Genomic DNA, 25,746 nt, shown 5'->3' with positions numbered 1-25,746 from the left:
ACTGCTCTTGTTAACGATTTAGTAGTAATTCTTGCACCCGTTGTAATTATTGCTCAGTTTATTATTGTGTTGAGGGTTAAAGGTTAAGAGAAAAATGAGCTTTGAACAAATCTGAATACGGTTGTTATTAGGGTAGATTAAATGGACGAATACGCTTTAAAAATGATTCTATCCGAGAACGTATAAATGTTAGGTTAGTTGTTGTGGTGAAAGGAATCATTTTATTGTTAAAAGTTTCGTAATATGTAATTACTACCAGTTGAAGTTACATGTAATTATATCGAGAAAGCTTGACTAGTTTTGTGATCAACACGTAATCCTTAATCATGAACGGCTGCGAAGCAAGCGTGAGCTCGCACTCAGCGAACCGAGCCGCACAATCAAGCTCAAGTCAAGACTCAATTATGCATAAGTTAAACCGATAGTTATTACAATAAAAAGAATCATTGTAAAATATCAAAACTATATTTATCAAAACCACTAACAACAGTTATGGTGTTATTTTGATTCAAAAACCAAACTACTAAACTAATTTTAATGAAATTTCTGTACAAGTAATTTGAATGTATTTTCTTTTAGATAAAAAATGAATTTTCCAAATCTGTTCATAAATGACGGAGATTTGAGGTTACAAACATAAAACAAAATTCAAACGAATTCTTTCTTTGAAGTTGATTGAAAACTACTCGCAAGTGAAGAGATTGTATGGATACGAGTATTTTATCACTGCACGATGTTCAATTTTATCCATTTTCAAAAATAGCTCTGACTTGACTTACGGTATTACGTGTAAACGAACAATGAGTTACTGTGAATAAACTAAACTGTGCATACTTGATGCTAAATAATGTAACTACAAAATGAGGGTAGTTATAAAAAAAAACCAATGACTTTAACCATGTTAGGCTAAGAACTTTTCAAATGATCCTCGTAGAATAAAAAATTTTAAAAATGATTACTTTAAAACAGAATATTATGACTATAAATTGTTGCTGCCTACCTCAAAGGAAGATAGACGTGGTAAGTATATATTAAATAATGTCAGATCACCGAATCACTTATTCCATGCTTTTAAATCATAAAACTCTTCGAATAATACCGAAACATTATCATAAGTACTCGTTACTTAAGCCAAAGTTATTTCTACAATCAATTATACGATCAAAGCCTACGTTCCTAAAAGACAAGTAAGAGAAAATGAGAGTCCCAAACGAGCGAGTCATTTTATGGTCGGTGCTCGTAAAACGAAAGTAGTTCATTTTATGTAAGCCATAAGAGTTGCTTTCGTATATTTCTAATCGAGGCTTTGTTGTTATTACATCTTGATACTCTTCCATTAAAATAGATGAAAAAATTGATTTGATACTTAAGAATTTGGCTGCGTGACATATATTTATGAATTAGCAAATAGATAAGCAATCAAAACATTCTAATTTATTTGCTAAACCATCTATCTTCAGACCTAATTTTTAGCGAGGCAGACAGAGTGAACAAATTACCAAAGACTTTCCCAAAAATAAAATAACACCATTTCATCGTTTTACACTCTCCCCATAAGCGAACGGTGTTGATATGTCCATGGTGTTGTTAATTCCTAAGCGACGCGGTGACTTTCGATCAGCTGGTTTGCCATTTCAAGTCGCATAAAAATGTCACATTTAGTATTGGTCTAGTATATTGTCCTTTATTCCCATAAAGATTAAAGATTTTGAAGACGAGAAGTAACGGCGACACGCTATTCGTATTCTTACTCTCCCTATCATTATTTCTTCAATATCTCCCATTTACAAATATCGTCTAGTTAGTTATTTATTTATTTATTATTAATTTACAATGCAAATTTTTATTTTTAGGTATCAGTGTGCTAGAAAGCTGGCTGCTTTTTGCATATATTGCCTCGCCTTTCACATGTTTAGAGATAAGTTCACCTTTGCTAACATTGTTATTACTGTATGTTTTAGTGCAATAAAGAATATATATATATATATATATATATATATATATATATATATATATATATATATATATATTATTCCTCTGTACCCTATAAATTCACTCCATATCCCACCCTTCAAACCGAAACAGCCGTGCAAATATAACTGCTTCACGGTAGAAACACGAATGGAACAGAGGTACCCAAGCAATCGACTTTTGTACAAACTCTTCCTCTGGTAAGTATTCTAAAGTTCTAAGTTATTATGAAATAATTACGAACATGCCAAAGATATTGGACCATCGAATGTTCTACACTGTGCTTTATACTATGATACTCACATGCCACTTCTATGGTTTTCGTTTCAGCACTCTTTCCCACCGCATTGAACACTTCACATCTGATTGTAGCGTCATTGTACTTGCGGGAAATATTCTTTAGTATCTGTAAAAAAGGAGACTTCAGAATTGAGCTGTTTATTAATTTATTTATTACACCAAGAAAGTGTAAATGGCGGATTTTTTTTTTTTTTTTTTTTTTTTTTTTTTTTTTTTTTTTTTTTTTTATAGAACTTAGAATGGCAAACAAGCTGACGGATTTAACACCATATGGCGTTATCCAGTTGACCATAGACAGAAATAATACAAAATGTATTTTTTTTATGCAACTTAGAATGGCAAACAAGCTGATGGCCCACCTGATGGAAAGTGGTAACCGTCGTCTATAGACATGAGCAGTGTCGAGTATACTATTTCGCCCATGATACCCTCCATGCGTTGTCATTCCTGAGGACTCAGGTGTTATTCCTCTGTACCTAGTAAATTCACGACATATCCCACCCTTCAAACCGAAACACAGCTATGCAAACACAACTGCTTTACGGTTGAAACACGAATGGGACAGAGGTACCCAAGCAATCGACTTTTGTACAAAATCTCCCTCTGGTATTTGACGGTGCAACGTAATGAACAATACTAAATTAAAACGATGGTTTAAAAATAAGATACATATAACTTATTTTTTTGTTTTCTACTGTCTAGTCATCTTCATTGTCTTACTACCTTTATCTCAATTATATAATGATTGATTATCAGAATTTAACTAGTTAATTTTATAAATTTGCGCATAAATTATTTACGTACTCGGAATAAAGTCTATATGCCTAATAATTATATATTTTAAAAAAAAGAAAATAAAATGGTGGAAATTATATTTATTTCATAATACATACATGATTTAAACTTTAATATCTACTCTATACCTTGTAGAACATAATATACAAAAGGTAGAGAAACCATCTTAAATATTCAAAATTATAGCAACTCAGATATATAACCCACACATAAATTTCCCAAGAAAATGTAAACATGAGTATGGACTTTGTTAAGTTTACAAAAGTATAAGTTTACGACATATATACGACTAATGAAAAATGCATATTGCAGACGGTAGGTGTGCCAAGAAATTTGTACATTCCACGAAATATTATAGTACCCATACTTTCTGGAAGAACAGATGCAAATACGAATTGCAAAATTAATACATTCTTAGAATTACACGAAGTGTTTTATAACGCTACATGAAAAGGAAGCGAAAGTAAAAACCTTGCAGGTGATTAAAATCCATTTGAAATGGTGCTTTAAATTTTCATCTGTTACATTTATTCATACTTTTGATAAAATTTGTATTATTGGCAGAAGGCGCAGCAGTATTCTTGCCAAGTGGAGCACAGCTATAACCAAACGATACCATAATTATAAAAGAATAATCTATTTTCTTATTATCACAGGGGTAGAACGAGTATGCGGCTCACCTGATGGCAAGTGCCTACCGTCGCCCATAATCACCCACAACACCAAAAGCAATGCAGGTGCGCAGCCGATTTTTAAAAAGGAATATGCTATTTTCTTGAAGGTTATGATGTCATATCGGTTCGGAAATACTACTGCTGGAAGTTGATTCCAAAGAGTGGTAGTGCGTGGAAGGAAGTGCTTTGAAAAATGCACGGTGAAAGACCGCCACTCGTCAAGATGGTTGGAACGAAATTTTTGTTTATGGCGAGTTGTACGGTGGTAAAAATCAGCTGCAGGTATAAATCCGAATGCGGTCGATGGCCTTGTACGGGGTCCCGATAAGAAAGAGAGCCCTGAGTAAGCAAAATGTGGCCTATTTAAACAGATCATGGCGTTGATATATCTAACGAGATATATCAACGCCATGGACCCCTAGACTCGACTTATTACCTAGGGAAGTGCTTTAAAAGTGAGAAGATACGACAAACGGCGTATGTTTTTGCTGTGAACGCACAGATTTGGTCTTCTTGCAATTGCCAAGTTGTATTGTAGAAATAAAGATAATTAGAAAAGTTGATAGGTAATTGATTAATAACAATTTGTAACAAAGTTGAATAGGTGCTTCCTTTTTCCAGCTTTGGTGCTACACACTAACTAAAATAACGGAATGGAAGATATATATACAACATAGAAACATACTAAATAGAAATTAATACGTGTAATTATTTATATTATAAGTACTATATCTGCTTTTAACGGATATAATTTACTTATCCAATTAGAAACTTATGTACTTTAAACGCAGTAAATCCAATCAATTACTGTAATAAGCCAAGCAAATGACGTTCAGTTCAAGTAAGTACTCATATATCGCTGTATGAACTTCATCATACGTGGATTTAGAAATCTAGTTAAAGTAAACAAGATTCCAACAAACTACCATCCGAGTTCAGAGTACGCTGTGCAGGCAAAATTTGATTTTAAGTTTGCAGAAAAAATTCGATTCGCAGATTAGGTACGTATAGCGCGATGACGGAGTAAAAGTTCAACTTATCACAGGATTGCCAGATGCGAATTTGGATTTTTACCCAAACATTAAATATTTTTTCTCCAAAATGATACTATTCCCAGGTTTTTACCCATTATTTCATTACATTTTGCAATGTGCCACAAAGTGAACGACGAAAAAAGTAATCCGTATTCTGTTTTTAGACTTCTCTCTCTTCTTCTATTCTCCCATCATCTCATCTTTAGTCGTATACTTTATTCTTATTACCTAAATAAAACTTAAGAGTACCCAAAATTTCCGAAAAAGTCTCCAAAATTTAGCGAATAAAAATTTTTTTACCCAAAAATTACGAAAAAAATACTCAATCTGGCAACACTGACCTGTCACCTTCTTTTCTCTCCAAACTAAAACAAAATAACATACACAGCAAGATGACAACTTGAATTAAACCCCTGATGTGCCAAACTGCCAAGTTGTATAGCAAATGTAGCAATATTTTCCCCAGCGGTGGGACATTCCAACTTTATTGTGATAACCTACGTCTGCGTATTTAAGAATTTTGCTGCAATATAAGAAACCGGGTGGAGGGATATTAACTTGTAATATACATATATTAATATACTCGTATATTTTCTCCATAGATTCAATATGCATATATACATTCCATATAAATGGAATGTATATATATATATATATGTAACGTAGGATATACATTATTAAAAAAAAAATAGAGATTCCGTAGGAAAATAATAATAAATAATGTAAGCAAGGCATCAAAATCTACTTATTTAGTTTTAATAATATTTTTTTGATATTTGGGGTTGGTTATTTTTTTTGCATATTTTCAACTTACCAGTTCGTTGTTGACTGTGCCCACAATCTGATTATTGTTGATGTACCACTTGTAGGTGAGGTTGGTGGGATTCGCACTTCCTTGGCAACCTGTGAAGGTATTTACGTAATTAAATTTATACATATTAATATGTAATCCTATTATTTTCACATTTATGTATGTAATACTCGTAATAATAATTATTATTATTACATGGTACTGCTCATGTCTATAGGCGACGGTTACCACTTTCCATCAGGTGGGCCGTCAGCTTGTTTGCCATTCTAAGTTGTATAAAAAAAAACATGTATAAACATTTTTTTTTTTTTTTTTTTTTTATGCAACTTAGAATGGCAAACAAGCTGACGGCCCACCTGATGGAAAGTGGTAACCGTTGCCTATAGACATGAGCAGTACCATGGACATAAAAGAGTATACTGTTTCGCCCATGATACTCCCCATGCGTTGCCACTCCTGAGGACTCAGGTGTTATTCCTCTGTACCCAGTAAATTCACGCATGAAAATTGTGTGACAATGTATGGCTGCATGTTTGTAACTATTTCACATAATAACTGTAGAAAGGATTTCAATGAAATATGATACACAGACATTCTAAGATAGCATATAGATAGATAGATACTCTTTATTGTTTCCACCGAAAGAGTACATTAGTAAACTTATTATAAATATAAACAATTACAAGAAAAGATTACACTGAGAAAACAATAGTCGGCCTTGTCACGAAGAGTGATCTCTTCCAGGCAACCTTTGGATGTAGAAGTGTAATTATAAATAGACCGGAGACACGAAATTCTGTTCACTTTTTGAAATTTTTATACGATACTTTATATACTTATTTATAGAAGTAAATTCACTGTCTACAACCAGTGTATTATAAATGAGAAAATTGTTAGTTTATATATTTTGTTTTTTTTTTTTTGTTTTATTGCTTTTTTTATTTCATTCTTTTATCTCTTTTACTGTTTATTATATGTATGTTTTTTTATTGTAATTTATGTGCTGTAAGTAATGTAAATAAATTATCTATCTCCTAGCGCGCTAACAACTGAACACACAGTCAAGAAATTTAGTATATACGTAGTATTTGAAGAACATATACTTTCTACAAATACTACGTGCCGTGTGGTTCCAGCATAGAATAGGCTACCTCTTCCTTTCCCGTAGATATCGTAAAAGGTGACTAAAAGAGGGCGATGGATGGGCAGCAGCGTCCCTTTTAAAATATCTCTAAAGCCTAACTGCGGTTGCCAATCCGCCTGCCAAGAGTAGTAACTACTGGCAAAAGCCACTAAGAGGGTTGGCTTATGTTCAGCAGTGGACAGTTAATGGCTGATGATGTCACATAATGTCATATTTATCCCGATCTTGATATCTCACAGAGGAAGTCACGGTTACAAAACAAATGATAAATAAATAACCCTGCACAAATCACATACAGTTATCTAGTACCTAACATAGCGGAGCTACTAAGGACTACTATCAGGTAAGGCGTCAGGTATCAAAGAGCCTGAGAAATTTGCCATCAAATATAGTTTCTCTCGTAATGTAACCGGAATCGCATACAGGTTCGGATACCCGAGAGATCCGGGTTCGAATCCTTTCGAATCGATCTGTCGCAACTTGTCGTGTTCATCGAAAATCTATCTATCAAGGTTACCAGAAAGAGATCTTACGCGTGGATTTTAATTTCTGTCCTTAGGGATATAAATTTCTAAATTACTTTCTTATTATTCACTTACGCTGTTTAAAAAATCTAACTGTAAAATTTCAAGATTCTAGATTTAGCGCTTTCGACTATGCGTTGATATATGTATTTATGCTACTTTTTTTATGGTACTTAGAACGGCAAATAAGTTGACGGCTCATCTAATGGAAAGTGGTAACCGTCGCCTATAGACATGAACAGTACCATGGACATAACAGATGTTTCGCCCATGTACCCTGTAAATTCATTGCCATTCGGTTTGAAGGGTGGGGAACCCTTCAAACTGAAACACAGCCATGCAAATACAACTGTCTCACGGTAGAAACACAAATGGTACAGAGGTGCCCAAGCAAACGACTTTTGTACAAAGTCTCCCTCTGTCTCAGTCAATCAGTCAACTTCCTCTTATATATATATATATATAAAAAATTCTCGTGTCGCGGTGTTTGTTACCAAACTCCTCCGAAACGGCTTTACAGATTTATATGAAATTTGCCACGCTACTGATTTACTCTATTAGGGTACCAGTAGGGGAGGAGGAAACGGATTGTTAGTAATGGAGACTGAGAATTCCATTGCTAGCAATATACCCAACCAGGTCGACCTCCTCGTGGTTCCTCCTAGAAACTATCATGGTTAATTCCTGATGAATTCATCATGATGGGCTAACTGGCCTGTTTTCATTCTCATCTATCACCCTTCACTGGTGCCCCGCCAGCGTATCCCGTTAGCGCAGGCGGGGTTATCATACCATTTTCACCCATCAAAAAAGGTACCAGTAGGGGTGTCTAAGAATAGAAAAAGAATATAAAACTTTTTTAATTTTCAACAGTCATACCTATGCCGACTCTTGGTGTGAGCATGTCTGGTGGTGTTGATGTCAGATACGCGGCTACATATGGAAACCCCTATTTGAGAGGAAGCGGACCATTGTGTAAGTATACTATTTAATCTCATATTGCCTATATATCTAATATATAAAACTCTTGTGTCGCGGTGTTTGTTACCAAACTCCTCCGAAACGGCTTTACAGATTTATATGAAATTTTGTGTGCATATCGGGTAGGTCTGAGAATCGGCCAATATCTATTTTTCATATCCCTCAATGATAAGAGTGACCTACCCCTAAATATTTTTTTTTATGTTTTTGTCAAATTTTTTTATGTTTATTTTATTATGATTTATCATTGAAAAATACATACAAATTCAAATTTTCACGATTTTACGATCAAACCCTGTTTTTTAATCGCGATTTTTATATACCGCAATGGAGTTGCAAGATGGCAATCGAATATAATAATTGTAGTACGATACATTTTCATGTACAATTCTCGATAATGTATTTGGTAAAACAACATTTACTGAGTTGGCTAGTATATATATATAAACATTTCGCTGAATTTACTACCGTAATATTTGCAAATGAACTATAAAGACAAGCCATAATGTATCTTATTTATTTATTTAACTTTCATGTTTCCATAATCATAACATAAAAACTGTATGCAGTTAACAGAATACGTAAAGTATCCTAATAAATTTATACCATATATATCTAAGTAATCTCATTAAAATTAAAGTAAGATTTGTTGTGTAGAGAGTTCAGCTGTGTTTTAACATAACGAACGGTCTGTATATCTTGAAGTCTAGAAATTCTACAAGCTTCATTATTCCAAACTCGCATATGTGGAATCCTTGCTGCAGACTAATATGATGTATGTTCTTGCTAGAATATAAAAATAAATCGTCTGTACTTTACCGTGAGGTGTGAAATATAGTTGCTGCAATAAAAGATACAAGAGAGATTTTATTTTTTCGTAAAACTTGAAATAGGAATTTAATTTTTGTGTACTAGCTAAGGTGTTGAATTTATTTTCATTAATATATATTTGTGGTGCTGGCGACGGATGCTGAGAATTCCCTGGACAGTAAAGCGCACGAATATATATATATATATATATATATATATATATATATATATATATATATATATATATATATATATATATATATATATATATATATATATATATATATATATATATATATATATATATATATATATATATATATATATATATATATATATCCTGACGCGACTCCGCATAAGAGAATAGGCTCTCGACAGTCTGCTATCGGAGGATTCTTGGATACTTCGGTCATATTGCTCAACGACAGTCCGACAATCTGGACAAACTATTTTTCTATATAATCATTTCATCACTATATCATTTCATCACTCTATATACTTACTTTGTACGCGTGTGGTTCAATTTTGACAATTAACTACATAGATTTCTACTATTGTATATATTTCGGTACTTGTTGTCTATTTTTATATAACATAAAAAATATAACTATATTTTTTCTGTAATAGCTGTTTGTACCTAAATAAAATAAAAAGAAAAATCCTACTACAGAAGTCCACATACTTATTTTTATTTATTGGTCTTATGGTTGTTATGAAACTTGTAGATACCTCTATTTTGGAAAAGTTGCAAGCTAATTATTAATAAAAAATAGTATTTTCTTAATTTTATTTCGTTTATAGTAATTGTTTTCTATATAATATGTTTCTTATATTATAAATCATTTTAATGTGTTTATAATTTTTTTGTAATGGAATTTTAAAAACTGATAACGAATGTAATTTAACATACCCATGCAGCAAGTATCCTAAGCACCCTACCAGCTGGCAGTGATCTCAAAGAAATTTTTTATCTTTAAATATTTATTTTTTATTTTTTAATTACTTATCTTCAATTATATGTCTAGGTTATTTATACATCAATGTAATTAACATGTATCATTTTTGTACAGAAACACCTGACTCCTCAGGAATGGCAACGCATAGGGGGTATTATGGGCGAAACAGTATACTCTGTTATGTCCATGGTACTGCTCATGTCTATAGGCGACGGTTACCATTTTCCATCAGGTGGGCCGTCAGCTTGTTTTCCATTTTAAGTTGTATAAAAAAAAATTACACTTTGTACACTTACCCATAATCAATGTGTCTCCTTCCTGTATTTGACCCTTTATGTTTCCAGATTTTATGAACATTCGGACTTTTGGTGCATATTGTACCTGCAACAAAAAGAATACATTCTAAACAGCTCTTCTTTGCATCTTATTTTTCTTAGTTATTAAGTATATTTCTAAAAAATATATATCTATATAATGAGGTCACCTTTAAACTCTTGTTGCCAAATGGAAATGACAATACCAAAGTGACAATAAATTACTGCTACACGTAGCAATAAATTATTTGATAAGATATTTAATTTTTTTTTTTCTAATTTTCTCTATGGTAATATTAAAAATATTTGTCAATGAATAATTTAATATTAGTAATATTAAATTATTCATTGAAAAATAATATTAATTATTATTAATATAGCCGTATAGTCCCAGAATAGAATGAGTTATTCACTCTTTTTCTATGGGTGTCGTAAGAGGCGACTAAGAGAACTTAAATGTCGAGAGATGAGCATCAGCGGCTGTGTCAAAACATCACCAAAAGCCGAACAGTGATTGCTGGCCCACCTGCAAAGCGTGGCAACTACTACCAAATCTGTCTTTTTGGAAGCTCCTATCTTTAGCGGTGGACAGTTAGTTAATATCATAATGAATATTAACTATATTAAATATTATAAATCAGTAATTGGCTATAATTACTAAAAATAATACTATAATACTATAGTTTTTAAGAGCTGTGGATTTTGTAATAAATAAATAAATCTAACAACAACACGGTCTTCTCTTGCCCGCCGGATGATGTGCGGGCGGGCGAGGTAGGGGCCTCGGGGCGTACCCCGTTACCCCGGCTTCTACACTGATGGTCTGTGTATGCCGGCGTGGTGTCTTAAATTAATCTTAATTTAATAATCTTTACTTATATGAGGGTGTTGCTATTTGGTGACACAAATTTCTAGGCTACCGTCTTTTTACACGAAGGCCTCTTACATTTACAACTTTACATGCACTCGGAGTAAGTGACGATCATTTTACCATGATCCAAACATGAAATTGACTGCTCGAAGGAATCTTTAGGGTGAAAGATATTGTTAGTAATGGGGTCAAACAGCCCCTTTAAAAACCATATACCATATTTATAACCTTTTACATACAAACCCTATAGATACTTTCTCCTTTCGGGTTCTCAAATTTGGCTAAAAGAAATCCCTTTATGGCATAAGTGTAACTTGTCATTTTCTTTATAACCTAATATATATATTGAATATGAATACGTAATAAAGCTTATACAAACAAATATAATGTTTGTTTGTTTGTATACACACAGATCGACCTTCACTCGAATTCCTTTGTAAACCATCGTGGTTAATTCTTTGGAGAATACGTCAGAATACACTAATTGAATTGCTTTCATCCTCACCCTAATTTTCACTTTAATCCTTCAGTGGTGCGCCGCTAGCATATACCAATAGCATAGACAGAGTCAACATCTACTAAATAAATTATAAATTTGAAAAACAAAATTTTAAGCTGGGATACCATCTTAGCATCCCTGAACACAGTCAAGCTTTCTCCACCTGAGTTTTTCTCAAGCTCGCCTTTCGTACAATTATTATTACATAACTAAATAACCTTTCAAAAAATATGAAACAACATAAACCATGTTTCCTTTGATGTCCTTGTAATTCCATCATCAGAACCTGACTTGGTACAATGGGGACACCTCAAGAGTATGTTCTTTCAATAAAAAAAGAAATTTTAAAAATCAATCCACAATTGACGGAGAAAACGGTGGGTATGGATATATATATATATATATATATATATATATATATATATATATATATATAATTGAACATATAACCTCCTTCTTATTTGAAGTCGGTTAATAAATATAAAGAAACTCGAGTAGGCATATTATTATTGCTGGCAATTACTACTATCTCTTTAAGAAATGACGAAATAAGTCTCCCAGAAATATGATATTCAAATTAAAAAATAAAAATTAAACACCCAAGTGTGGGAGGTTTCATCAAAAACTGTAATAGCTCTTTAATATTCATTAGAATTTTTAACGGAAAACGACGTAATCGTATCAAACGAAATATTTACTTCTGATCGGCATTATTTCGAAAAAAGAAAACGGCTGTCAAAGGCTCATTCAAAAATTAGAACACTTCTCGGAATAAATAACATATTATTTTTGTAAATATTTTTATCTATTCTTTTTTATTTGCGCATGTATGAATGTGTACTTCCGTGATCTATTTTTTTCCACCCAAAATAGTGCAATTTTAGACCAGCTTAGTACTGCAACTGGCTTCCTTCGAGACAGCGGACCCCACGGCGATACTCTTGCAGGATAGCCAGAAAGAACCTTTTATAACTCGCCTCATGGTTGACTGCTTGCCCAGTGAAATATAAACGTACGATTGTGTATGTGTGTGTTATAATACGCAATGTTTAAAAAATTCAAATTAATATACTCGTTACTATAGTCTCTTTTAGAAGTCAGCGACATTTTTCAATATTGTTGTAGTGAAGGTATCGACAAACCCACATTAATTTTTTTTTTGTAATAATTTTTACGGCACTGAGTTCTTGCCTTTTAGAGCCTTTTTATGTTTTCAATTGTAACTGAATTTATGAATAGATCAATACATTTTTATAAGGTCTTCATAAAATTGAATAATGTTTATACTATTTGTAATAAATTTATGAATAGCTTGATAGTTTTTTTTTTTTTCTTGAGACTTTAACTCTTATAAGTTATTTAATATTTTATTTTTATATTAAAGTTCCTTAATTGTATCAGTAATCACCAGTCTTTGAATTCCAAAAACACTTCATTTTGAGCAAAAAGATACCAGATGTGGTTTTGTACTTTTACATAAGAAATTCCTTTTTAAAAACAAGGGCCAGCAAAACACCTGCCATTTCTTTCATATTGGAGGTATCAATAAACAATGGTAATCTTTTACCATCAGGTGAGTTGAATGCTCGCTTGTCTCCTGTGTTTAAAAAAAATCGACTCCTACCTATTGGCCTGCTCCTGTTACTAGGGTTAAATTTACAGATATCAGAGAATTACTCGAAACAAGTTTTAGACATCGGCTAAAATAGAATCCAGGATCTCTGTAATTTATAAGTTTATCACTCAACCGCAAATCTCTTAGCATTTTAAAGCACAAATTGTTATAGACCTTTATATATTTTCCATCCTCGTTTCCGGTGTCAACTATCAGATGTGACATTAGAACTAAAGAAAACACAAGCAAATCCCAAACCAATCCGAGAAATTCTCAACACTTATTTATCAAACTGGAAACTCGAGATAAAACCACCATTGAAACCGGCGTCGTATTTTTCCAACACAAGCCGAGAGCCACAATCCTAGAAAAATAAACAGCCAAGAAACCGCGAGACAGTTTCTGTCTGGCTAGAAACTTCGATAGCAACCGCCTTTTTGCTTTACCAATCTCTCTAATCTTTTCCTGATTGTTTTCTGCGAGGAGCATAAACTTTTGTACACCTGAGTACAAATAATACAATCCTAAATAATATTATAAATGTGAAAGAAAGTCGGTTTGTTTGTTTTATTGTTACTTCTTAACACCTTAAAAGCTCAACTGATCGTCATGAAATTTCGTATACCCGTAGTATATGGGGTGTAGAAGGCCATTGCTTATTTTTAAAGCTACTATTTATTCAGAGGACAGAAACTAACGCTACATATATACTATTTGGGTGGTTTTGCCAGTAGTTGCCACGCTTGGCAGACAGGTTGACTACCGCAGTTAGGCCTTAGTGATGTTTTAAGAGAAACGCTGCTGCCCATTCTTCGGCTATTAAGTTCCCTTAGTCGCCTCTTACGACATCCATGTGAAAGGAAGGATTGGCCTATTCTATGCCAGGACAACACAGCATATGATTAAGTAACATATAAAACAGACGTGGCCAACTTGACTAGACCCAAGATCTACTGTTTACTGACGAAACCCTCTGCGTTCTACCAATTACATACTTTTTGAAATCTCACGTGGAACAACATAGTTCAGTACACAATTATATAATATTGTAGTATTTTTTATTTTATTAAGAGGGAAAACATAAAACTGAAAATTATTCTTATGCCAACTAATTTATATTAGTGTGAGCATTGCGTCTGAGCATCATCCGATTAGCAAAATCAGGTTTGTAGTTGTAAATTGCCAATATTAAAGAATCCAATGTACATATGAATGTTTATTTTTTGTTTATTTTAAGTAGGAAAATGCTGACTCACATAAATATGTTGAATCAAAACAAGAATTCAGTTGTTCAACACATTTCTTCAAATTAAGATATTTCTCGTTAGATACCAATGACCCGAAATCAAGACCCTAAGAAATACGTTGCTTTTAAAAATATATTGCAGCGTAGAGTAATTTATTATTTTTGTCTTTTTTTATACATCTTAGAATGTCAAACAAGCTAACGGCCCACCTGATGGAAAGTGGTAACCGTCGCCTATAGACATGAGCAGTACTATGGGCATAACAGAGTATACTGTTTCACCCATGATACCCCCCATGCGTTGCCATTCCTGAGGACTCATCGGTTATTCCTCTGTACCCAGTAAATTCACGCCATATCCCACCGTATTCAAACCGAAACACAGCCATGCAAACACAACTGCTTCACGGTAGAAACACGAATGGGACAGAGGTACCCAAGCAATCGACTTTTGTACAAACCCTCCCTCTTGCCATGATCAACTGGACTATTAGTCGCGTTCGACCGGTTGGCCATCCCTGATATAAGATATAAGTAAAAACAATTATATCATTAGACTTCCAAGAATATTATTGGAATTGAATCCTGAATATCTAATCTCTAATCACTACATTATTAGAAGATTTTGTATGTCTCGTTTAAGCTTTGAGTCTAGACGAAGCCTTACATATACTATTAGTAGCAAAGCCTTTGAGTGAAGATAAACCTCTTTCAGACTTCCTATTGTGAAATGCGCTATAAACTCTTCATACAAGCTTATTACGCGCAGAGAATTTATTTAAACTTTCCTTAGTACATGTTTTGTGACGAGTTCAAACGATAAAGGATTCAGATTTTAATATTAGTATATTTATATTTTATATAAATATTAATATTATAAATATAGAAGTGTGTTTAATGCCTCTTAACGCCTTAACCGATTCATTCTGAGGAATTGTTTGAAAAGATGCCTACAGCTACCCTGTATCATCTCAATGCTCGTCATAGACAGAGAATTCATCCTTACATGCATAAACCTAAAGGTCACATACGATGCGGTTTCAGACAAATTTTCTTCCGTGAACGCTCAGCTTATGAAATGAGTTCCCTACCGAAGTTTTCCCCAGACTACAGTATGGGGTTCTTCAAAAAAGGTATATTAGATTTCTTCAGGGTTTCTTTTTTTTGATGGGTGAAAATAGCATGGTAACCCCGCCTGCGCTAACGGGATACGCTGGCGGAGCACCAGTGAAGGATGATAGATGAGAATGAAAACAGGCCAGTTAGCCCATCATGATGAATTCATCAGGAATTAACCATGATAGTTTCCAGGGAGAACCGCGAGGGGTTCGATCTGGTTGGGTATATTGCTAGCAATGGGATTCTCAGTCTCCATTACTGACCGGTTTCTTCAGGGTCGGCAACGTGTACGTGACACCACTAGTGTTACAGGTACACATAGGCTACAGTGACCGTTTACGATCAGACGGGCTGAATGTTTGTTTGTCATCAGTGTGATATAAAAAAAATCATATTTGTAATGGATAACCTCAAGAACTATTCAATCGATTTTAATTATTCTCTCTTTAAATTAGAGATTGCTAAGAGAATTACAATATACTTTATTTACCCAAAGTAATAAATTGTTTTTTATTAAACTGATATAAAATACTAATTTCTCTTTCTACCTCTCTGCCCATGCGAAGCCGGGGCAAGTCGCTAGTAATATTTTAAATTATAACATGCAAATTACAGTAGATACCGCTACTAAATCTAATTTATTCAACTAACTGTGATAAGCCTGTCTTTGTCATTAAAATATATATAATAATTAAGTAAAATACTAGGCTTCTCTTTCAAAATTTGTTGATAGCCAAATTTAATAGTGCTTCTTAATGAATTTCAATACTTAAGAGGTCCTACTGAATTCTAGTTTAACTACCAAATGTATCAATCTTAGACATTACAGCAATCGGAAAATTTATTAACTAATATATAAATAAATATATTTTTTATTATATATATATTATTATATTTAAACTTTAATGCACAGTGAAATTGTATATACATTTTGCGTACTTAACACCGGACGATGTTCTCTATCAGTCAACTATTGGACAAACAGAAAAATAAGTAGGCGGTGCATTATTGAATTGAGGAAATATATAGTAATACCTAATATATTAAAACATATAATTAGACTAATGTAAACATACACATAACATGTTAAATAAACAAATATTTATTTACTTACCAGAGGGACATGTACAAAAGTCGATTGCTTGGGTACCTCTGTCCCATTCGTGTTTCAACCGTAAAGCAGTTGTATGTGCATGACTGTGTTTCGGTTTGAAGGGTGGGATATTGCGTGAATTTACTGGGTACAGAGGAATAACACCTGAGTCCTCAGGAATGTCAACGCATGGGGGTATCATGGGCGAAACAGTATACTCTGTTATGTCCATGATACTGCTCATGTCTATAGGCGATGGTTACCACTTTCCATCAGGTGGGCCGTCAACTTGTTTGCCATTCTATGTTGTATAAAAAAAAAAATATTTTATTCTTTATTGCACAATAAACCTAAAATAAATACATATATAATACATTACTTAATATATATAAATTTTATACACATATAAAAAAAAATTATAAGCATTATGAGATACAGTAACTATTAAGTAACTATGTTATGTATATTACTATAACATACTATATGTGAAAGTATAGAGAAAAAAAAATACTTATTCCTAAACGCTCAAGATGGCATACACATAAATTACTCTACATATAAGCTGAGCCACCAATAAACGGATATAGAAAACGTAACGAAATAAAGAAGCAGACGGTAGAAAAAAATCCGAACCGCAATTCTGTTCTTCCTTTAGAAAATTCGTCGATTCGGCTCACTAACGCGTCAAATATAGGTTGAACTACGGAAGTTGGTAAGGCTCGTCTTATTTCTATACATTGTGAAGGCCACGAGGGGCCATTGTTATTTGGCCATTGTCTTATACCGGGGTGTAAGTGAAAATAAGGGCAGTGTAGGGCACTAATTTTGTGACGTCACTCGACGCTCGTATCAGCGAAACCTGTGTATCATAGGAATGTTCGAAAGGTTTTTACAACTTTAATAAAACTATGATAGTAACTATAGATCGTAAACTAAGATATAGTTTCTCATCTTTTGTCCCAACCTATATTTATTTTTATATATTTATTTAACACTTTATTGCACCAATATTACAGGATTTGTAGAACAATTTTCAATAAGTGTAGTGTAGTACAAAAGGCGGTCTTATTGCTAAGCAATCTCTTCCAGACAACCTTTGGGTAGAAATAATTAAAGAATAAATTGGTAGGTGGCACGATAGATAGAGTGACTCAAGAGGAAGGTTTATGTGTGTAATATATGCATAATATAGTACAGAAACACTGATAATTTTAGAGGTTTCTAATGTGATGTGATGTAATGTGAACCCATGCGAAGCCGGGGCGGGTCGCTAGTTGAGTGTATACTAGCAAGGTTCACATGTATTTATAATGGATGATAATGAAATGGTAACCCCGCACAGGCTAACGCTGGCGGGACACCAGTGAGACCAGTGAGGGATGATAGGTGAGAATAAAAAAGCAGGTCAGTTAACCCATCGTGATGAATACATTCCGTATGTATTATCGTAGTATCCAGCACGATAGTTTCCAGGCGTGCCACGTGGAGGTCAACCCGACAAGGTATATTGCTAGCAATGGGACTGGTAGTCCGCATCACTAACAATACCTTCCCTCTAGGTTCACATGTATTCACGTGCATCACAGTGCATTTTGTGATATTAATGGTATTGTTCATGCCTATAGACGACGGTTACCACTTCCCATCAGCATCCACCAAAAAAAGCATGCCCCATAAAAAAGCGTACACTAACTCGAAACGAAGTCACTGAGTAGAAACTAATAAATTCAGCAAACGAGATTTTCTATCGGCGGCTGGCTGTAAAATATTCAGTTCTTTGATTCATCTGTACGCTTCAACCTTCTCATTGCATTGGTTTCACTGTAATATAGTTGGTATTCGTGTCTCGTCGGCGAATAATATCGTTATCATAAAAAGAAATCCTCAGTAGGGTGACCAATGACGTCCCACAGTTCCCCCGGTTCTATATTCGGAATTAATAAGGAAAATAGCTTTCACTTTGTTTTAGTTTATGTGCCTACATTGTTTTATAGAATAAGATTATTATATTATGGTGTATAAAGTGAATTTAAGGTTACTAGAGGAAAACTTTTTACAAAAGTCTACTAGTCTGCATCAATTTTCATGTATTTCGGTCGTGGTTTTGTTTTCATAATTGTTTCAGTTTGAAAGATAGAAGAAAATTATAGTGAAATTACAGTGTACGAAGTGGATACATTCACAGGTCGCTGATTCATATCCGGCTCGAAGGACCAAAATCTTTTGAATAGTCCAAGAAGAAAATTCTTTTATTTCCGTGGACATTTCTGAGAAAAAATTTAATTCAGAAATTTTATTAAATAAAGACCACGTATTACACAACTCTTAACGGAAATTCTTATTATTTTTTATTTTTAATATTATTCTTATAGGTGTATATACATATATTACGATATAATAAAGATATAGCATTTAAGTCCTCAGGAATGGCAACACATGGGAGGCACTACGGACAATACAGTTTGTTCTATATTATCCATCGTGCTGTTCATATCAATAGACAACGATTACTGCTTGGTTAGCTGTCAGTTAGTTTATCATTTAGGGTTGCATAAGAAATATTTAACTTTTTTATGTGCCACTAAAAATAATAAAACTCGTATCTAGTTTCAATTACTCTTCAAATTAGGTAATCCTATTGACATAATAAATGCTAAAGTTTGTAACAGTGGATGAATGGATAAACATTTGTTACTCTTTCACGCAAAAACTTTCTTGTTCGGATTGATACCTGCTGCTGATTTTCACCACCGTACAACCCGCCACAAACTAAAGTTTTATCTCAATCATCTGGACGAGTGGCGGTCTTCCACCGTGCATTATTCAAGGCACTTTCTTCCACGCACAACCATTCTTTGGAATCAACTTCCAGCAACAGTATTTCCGAACCGATACGACAACATAACCTTCAAGAAAAGAGTATATTCCTTTTTAAAAGGCCGGCAGAACACCTGCAATGCCGCTGGTGTTGTGGGTGATTATGGGCGGCGATAGTCACTTACCATCAGGTGAGCCGCAAGCTCATTTGCCCCCTGTGTTGTAAAAAAAAAGTGCTGGACGATGGACGCAGGTATAGCCGCAGGATAGTTAGTAAGAATCTATGTCTCACCTATTAACTACTGTACCAAGTAGTTGCTATCATACTATATTCTCATTTAACGTAATTTTATATATGCACAAGAATTTCGCAGATTTAAATATAACTATTGAAAATTTAACCTTTTATTAACTGTACTACTTAACAGTTGCTATTAAAAACTGGATATTAATAAAATATTTTTTCTATCAAGCCTAAATTCATATGAGATCTTAATATTTTTTTTTATACCACTGAAGTGGCAAACAAGCATGCGGCCCACCTGATGGCAAGTGGTTACCGTAGCCTATGAACACCTGCAATACCAGAGGTATTACGCGTGCGTTGCCGACCCTGAGGAAACCTCTTTACCCCCCTTTGGAAGAACCCCATGCTGTAGTCTCTTGGGAAAGCCTCGGCAAGGAGCTCATTCCACAACCTGAGTGTTCGTAGGAGTAAATATAAGTGAATTCATGTAAAAAAAAAATTAAAATCAGCGCTGAATTAGCAAAAATCTCGCGTAACATACACCAGAACAAAAGTACCCCTCTTCCAGCATTTGCATTCCCGGTTTGCATCGTTCGAGTATTTAATAGGCAATTATATACCTAAGGCTCTGAGAGCTCGACACTTTTTCCCGGCAACCTACCTTTAATACTAAAATTATGCAAGCCAAATAGGCACCCAGGGGAACTTTCCCCATAAAATCTTAAATAACGTCGGTTTAATCGTCGTATCAAATTATCTCATTTTTCGCGAGGCTAAAATGTTCCTTATGGAAATAAAGTGCCAGTTAGACCAGGAACTTTGATAGTACATTGGAAATTATTATAGGTTCCGGTCTTAAATAGATTGCTAAATTTGTGATCCGTAATTTAGCTATTAAATGATATTTAATGCTGCCAGTTAATTATATAGTTTCTAATCAGGTATACAGGGGGAAGCGATTGTTAGTAATAGGGAGGTTAGTCCCCATTGCTATCAATATCAATGTAACAATTAAGATGTATTTAGAATAATTATTTGGACATACGTAATTAATAAATTTTTACTTAACATGTGCTAAGACAAAATTTGCATGCCTTTAGATAAGGCGAAATGTGTAGCTCAGTTACCATTTAAGACCTTTGTACCACATGTCGAGCAAATAAATTATCTTCTTCTTATCTATTATATTATATATTATATCTTATTCTTATACCCTATTAGGTCGACCTCCACTCGGTTTCCCCTGTAAACCATTGTGACTAAGTTATTGTTGAATTCGTCATGATGGGCTAACTGACCTGCCTTTTCATTTTCACCTATCATCCATCACTGGTGCCCCGCCAGCATATACCATTAGCGCAAGCGAAGTTACCATTCTATTATCATCTATTAAAAAAAAGATAAGGTATACGAGATAATTTTTAGTTACAATAAATAGTTTTATAACAAAAATATCCTCATGTTATTTTGAAAACTCATATTCATTTTTTAACAGCGTCTATTTGTATATACATATATATATAACGGGAATATAATAACTTTAGTATGTTTGTTGTTTCCGACAACTGTTTCGACTTCATCCGGAAGCCAAGAATCACGGAAGCGTAAAATAAGCGCGAGGCGAGACGCAGTGGCGTAAAGCACCGTGCTTAACCTGAAGAAGACTTCCGGAATGCGTAAAAATATATTTTTAGCAACACGTACATAGATAAACAATAAAAGTACTTCTTAACTATCTATTTTTAAACGATTTCCAAAAAAATCTTGATTTTTGCTCGACTTAAAAAAATATTAGAACTAAAATATAAAACCTTATATCAAGGATAGATTTTGTTTGGGCTAAGCAGTTTTTTTTTTACTTTTAAAATGAAAACTTAATCGTCACAGATATAATATAAAACCAACACGTGGATAAAAATATAAAACCTTAACTTTATAAAATTGACAGAGTTATTGCGTAACATGACTAATAATTAATTAAATTATAACCTAACTGATAGTTTAAGATTATGTACATTAAAACTGACTTCAGTTATAGCAGACTACGGTAACCGCTTACCATCAGGTGGGCCGTATGCTTGTTTGCCACCTCAGTGGTATAAAAAAAGCATAATTATTTTAATTTTAAAACTAAAGTACGATAAAAAAGTAAAGTACTGGATCGATAATTATAAAATTTCTCTGGAACCAATTTGAAAATATATTATTATAGATAAAAAAAATAATTTTCCAAAAACTAAATACAACCGAATTAGGAACCTCTTATTTTTTGAAGTCGGTTAAAAATAAGATAAATTGAGAAACTCATTCTTCTGAAGATCGTTAAAAAATGCATAGAACTTACCTGTAGTCTTATTGTGGCAGCTCTATACGCCCTATCAGCTGTGTTCTGGGCTTGGCATGTGATCGTTTGATTATGGTGATGTCGCCGTGGACGAAAATGAAGGACGGACCTGGGAAAACGATTATCATTATACAGGATGGTAACATTTTGATCTACTGAGTTAAATCAATATGTTTTTTGTATCCTTGCAAAAAAATGAAAAACATCTTTACCAAAGAGACATGAATCGATCATTAAAACATTGTCTCATTTAGATACGAGCTTACGGCTGGACGTATCGTGTTAATATTTATTACTTTTTCTTGTATAATTAAGATTGTGTTCCACAAAATAACCGACATCAGTTCTGACAAAACCAGTTATAGTGATTTAAAAACTAAACCACTAAACCAATTTTTATCCTCGGCATAGAATGGCCTTTCTTTCCCATGGGTGTCGTGAGAGGCGACTAAAGAAGGGCGAGGAATGGGCAGCAGCGTCACTTTTAAAACATCTCTTAAAGGCTAACTGTGGTTGCCAATCCGCCTATCAAGCGTGGCAACTACTGATACAAAACTTTATGGGGAAAGCCTATGTCCAGCAGTGGACAGTTAACGGTTGAAATAATAATTAGTTATAACAGGCAAATATTTGTCAGAATATCATAATCTTTGTAAGGATCTATAACTTTTTTAAAAATAATATGTATTAAAATATATTATAATTATTAATTGAAAATAAACTACGTTACTTGCTTATTATGTTGTAGCTTTCTATAGGTGAAAGTATGTTTAAAATCGGTTGAGTAATTTTTAACTTCATTACAAACATACCAAAAATGTAATCTAAACGAGTGGCGGTCCTCCACCGTGCGTTTTTCAAGGCACTTTTTTCCACGCACAACCACTCTTTGGAATCAACTTCCAGTAGCAATATTTCCGAACCAATACGACAACATAACCTTCAAGAAAAGAGTATATTTCTTTTTAAAAGGCCGGCAGCACGCTTGCAATGCCGTTGGTGTTGTGGGTGATCATGGGCAGCGGTAGTCATTAAAAAAAAATCTTTTCTCTTAATATGAGTAATATTAATACTGAACGAATATATAAAAAAGATAAACAAGAAAGATATATTAATATATTAAAAAGATTGATGAATGTGGAAGAAGCGAAAGAGGTTTGTTTGAATTGAAGCATTTGGCGTTCCATTGTTTCTACCTACCCTAATAGGAGACAGGCATGACAGATATATATATATATATATATATATATATATATATATATATATATATATATATATATATATATATATATATATATATATATAATAATAGAACTTACCTTGCAGTGTTCCTCCTGCCGTCAGACATCGGTTCTGTGGTGTAAGTAACACCCTGAGTCAAAACGCCACCTTCGTTGTCCACCCATGTGATCTAAGAAGAAAAAGGAAAAATACAGTATTATAAAACTTGTGCTTTCACGACATTTTTATTGATTTTTTCTATACTTCTGGGATTGGCAAGGAACCTAATGGTCCATTTTATGATAAATAATAACCGTAAAAGTAGATAACTGTTATCTATAGATATAAATTGCTGTGTGGTTCCACCATAGAATGGGCCACCCCTTCCTTTCCCATGGTGTCGTAAGAGGCGACTAAGGGAAATTATTAATCGAGGGATGGACAGCAGCATCCCTCTTAAAATATCACCGAAAACTAACTGCGGTTGCCAAGCGAGGCAACTACTGGCAAATCTAATTTTTTTAATATAATATAGAGCCTATGTAAATATAAATATGTGAAACAAATTTAAAATGGTTTGAATAATTTTCAACAGATAAACTACAATAGATAAACTATTATAAAAAAATTCATATACTAAAAATTAAATATTTTCTCTTAATAATATTACTAGTTTTACCGGCGACTTCATCGACTTTTTTTTTACATACAACTTAGAATGGTAAACAAGCTGACAGCCCACCTGATGGAAAGTGGTAACCGTCGCCTATAAACATGAGCAGTACCATATACATAACAGAGTATACTGTTTCGCCCATCATACCCCCCGTGCGTTGCCATTCCTGAGGACTCAGGTGTTATTCCTTCATACCCAGTAAATGCACGTCATATCCCACCTTTCAAACCGAAACACAGCCATGCAAACACAACTGCTTCACGGTTGAAACACGAATGGGACAGAGGTACCCATGCAATCGACTTTTGTACAAAGTCTCCCTCTGGTAAGAAACTGTACGACGTAACTGGAATATGTTACTATGTCCATTTCCGTACCATATAATATACATCTCTATACTAAATTTCATATTGATCAAGCCGTTAAAACACCAATTTGTAACAAACAAACTCATTTTTATATTTGTTAATAAGAATGGTACAAAGTTTTGTTTGCCATTTTAATTTGAATAAAAAAAAAGAACTTTGACATACCTCAGCAGCAGGCTTTCCCCCTACTGATACGCATTCCAAATTGACTTCTCTATCTTCTATTGCTTGTAGAATTGGACCTTGGAGGATCTTCGGTGGTTCAGGTGGCATTAGAACAATCAGCCTGGCGTATCTGGATCGAATTGCTTGTTCACCTGCAAACAAAATAGTTTAATTTAGAGAGAATTTAAAAATTTAATATAAAACAAATTCACTGTTTGACTATTTGATTGTACTCTTACTATTTCTAAACTACATAAGGGTTTCACTAAAATTAATATATTTTTTTATAGAAAATTTGTACGTACAAATTACAGCCATGCGAATCCAGGCCTATCAGGTATATACTCAGCTACATATCAGGTATGAAAAAAAATTTAAACAATTCTACTTCGATCCAATCCTTTTTTTTTAATAGATCATAATAGAATGGTAACCCTGCCTGTGATAACGGTATACGCTGGCGGGGCACATGTGAAGGATGATAGGTGAGAATAAACAGACAGGTTAGTTAGCCCATCGTGATGAATACACCTAGAATTCAGCACGATGGCTTTCAGGGAATACCATGTGGAGGTCGACCTGACAGGACATATTGATATATTGACAGGATATATAATAGCAATGGGACTCGTAGTCCATTGCTAGCAATATACGCATTAATAAAAATCCCTTCCTTCTCTATCCGATTTCTTAGGACTCAAACTTACTAACCGCTGTCACTTCTGGTTATCCGCTATAGATGGTTTCCAGGGGAAACCACGTGGATGTCGATCTGACAGAGTATATTGCTATCAATAGGACTGGTCGTCCACATTACGATCAATCCCTTCCTCCCAACTGTAGCTAGTAATAGCATAATTTGTTAACTCGTAACTTCGAATAATTTTGTATGGAGAATTTTAACATTTAGTAATATCCCAAATATCCATTTGCGAAATTGGATTGTCAACAATTATCAAAAGACAACAAAGTAACCTAATTCACTACCAGCAGTCTGTGAAAAGCGGAACATCCTGTGTAAACCATTAATTCTGCAATTGCAAACTATTAGAATAAATCAGAACAAGTTTGCGCTATAACTATACGTATAATATAATAGGGTTTAACGACTCCATTCACAAGTTTATGCGGGCACCCGGTACCGGAACTTT

The 25,746-nt window shown here is 33.8% G+C and overlaps 1 protein-coding gene across 1 annotated transcript in view; it reads right to left on the bottom strand.

Annotated features, from left to right (window-relative positions):
• LOC113523202 (irregular chiasm C-roughest protein-like) overlaps positions 1-25,746 on the bottom strand; it is a 108,086-nt gene that overhangs the window by 23,834 nt on the left and 58,506 nt on the right. The window contains exons 5-10 of the mRNA XM_052891805.1: positions 24,596-24,747; positions 23,485-23,576; positions 22,166-22,274; positions 10,297-10,381; positions 5,589-5,677; positions 2,275-2,377 (exon numbers count right to left, since the gene is read on the bottom strand). Of these exons, the coding sequence (XP_052747765.1) occupies positions 2,275-2,377; positions 5,589-5,677; positions 10,297-10,381; positions 22,166-22,274; positions 23,485-23,576; positions 24,596-24,747 (630 nt within the window). The remainder of the gene's footprint in view (positions 1-2,274; positions 2,378-5,588; positions 5,678-10,296; positions 10,382-22,165; positions 22,275-23,484; positions 23,577-24,595; positions 24,748-25,746) is intronic.

Source organism: Galleria mellonella, unplaced genomic scaffold (genome assembly GCF_026898425.1).
Source record: "Galleria mellonella isolate WM207_F2 unplaced genomic scaffold, CSIRO_AGI_GalMel_v1 utg146, whole genome shotgun sequence".
Lineage (NCBI taxonomy): Eukaryota > Metazoa > Arthropoda > Insecta > Lepidoptera > Pyralidae > Galleria > Galleria mellonella.
Note: the sequence above shows the minus strand (reverse complement) of the source record. Positions and strands in the feature narration are given on the sequence as shown.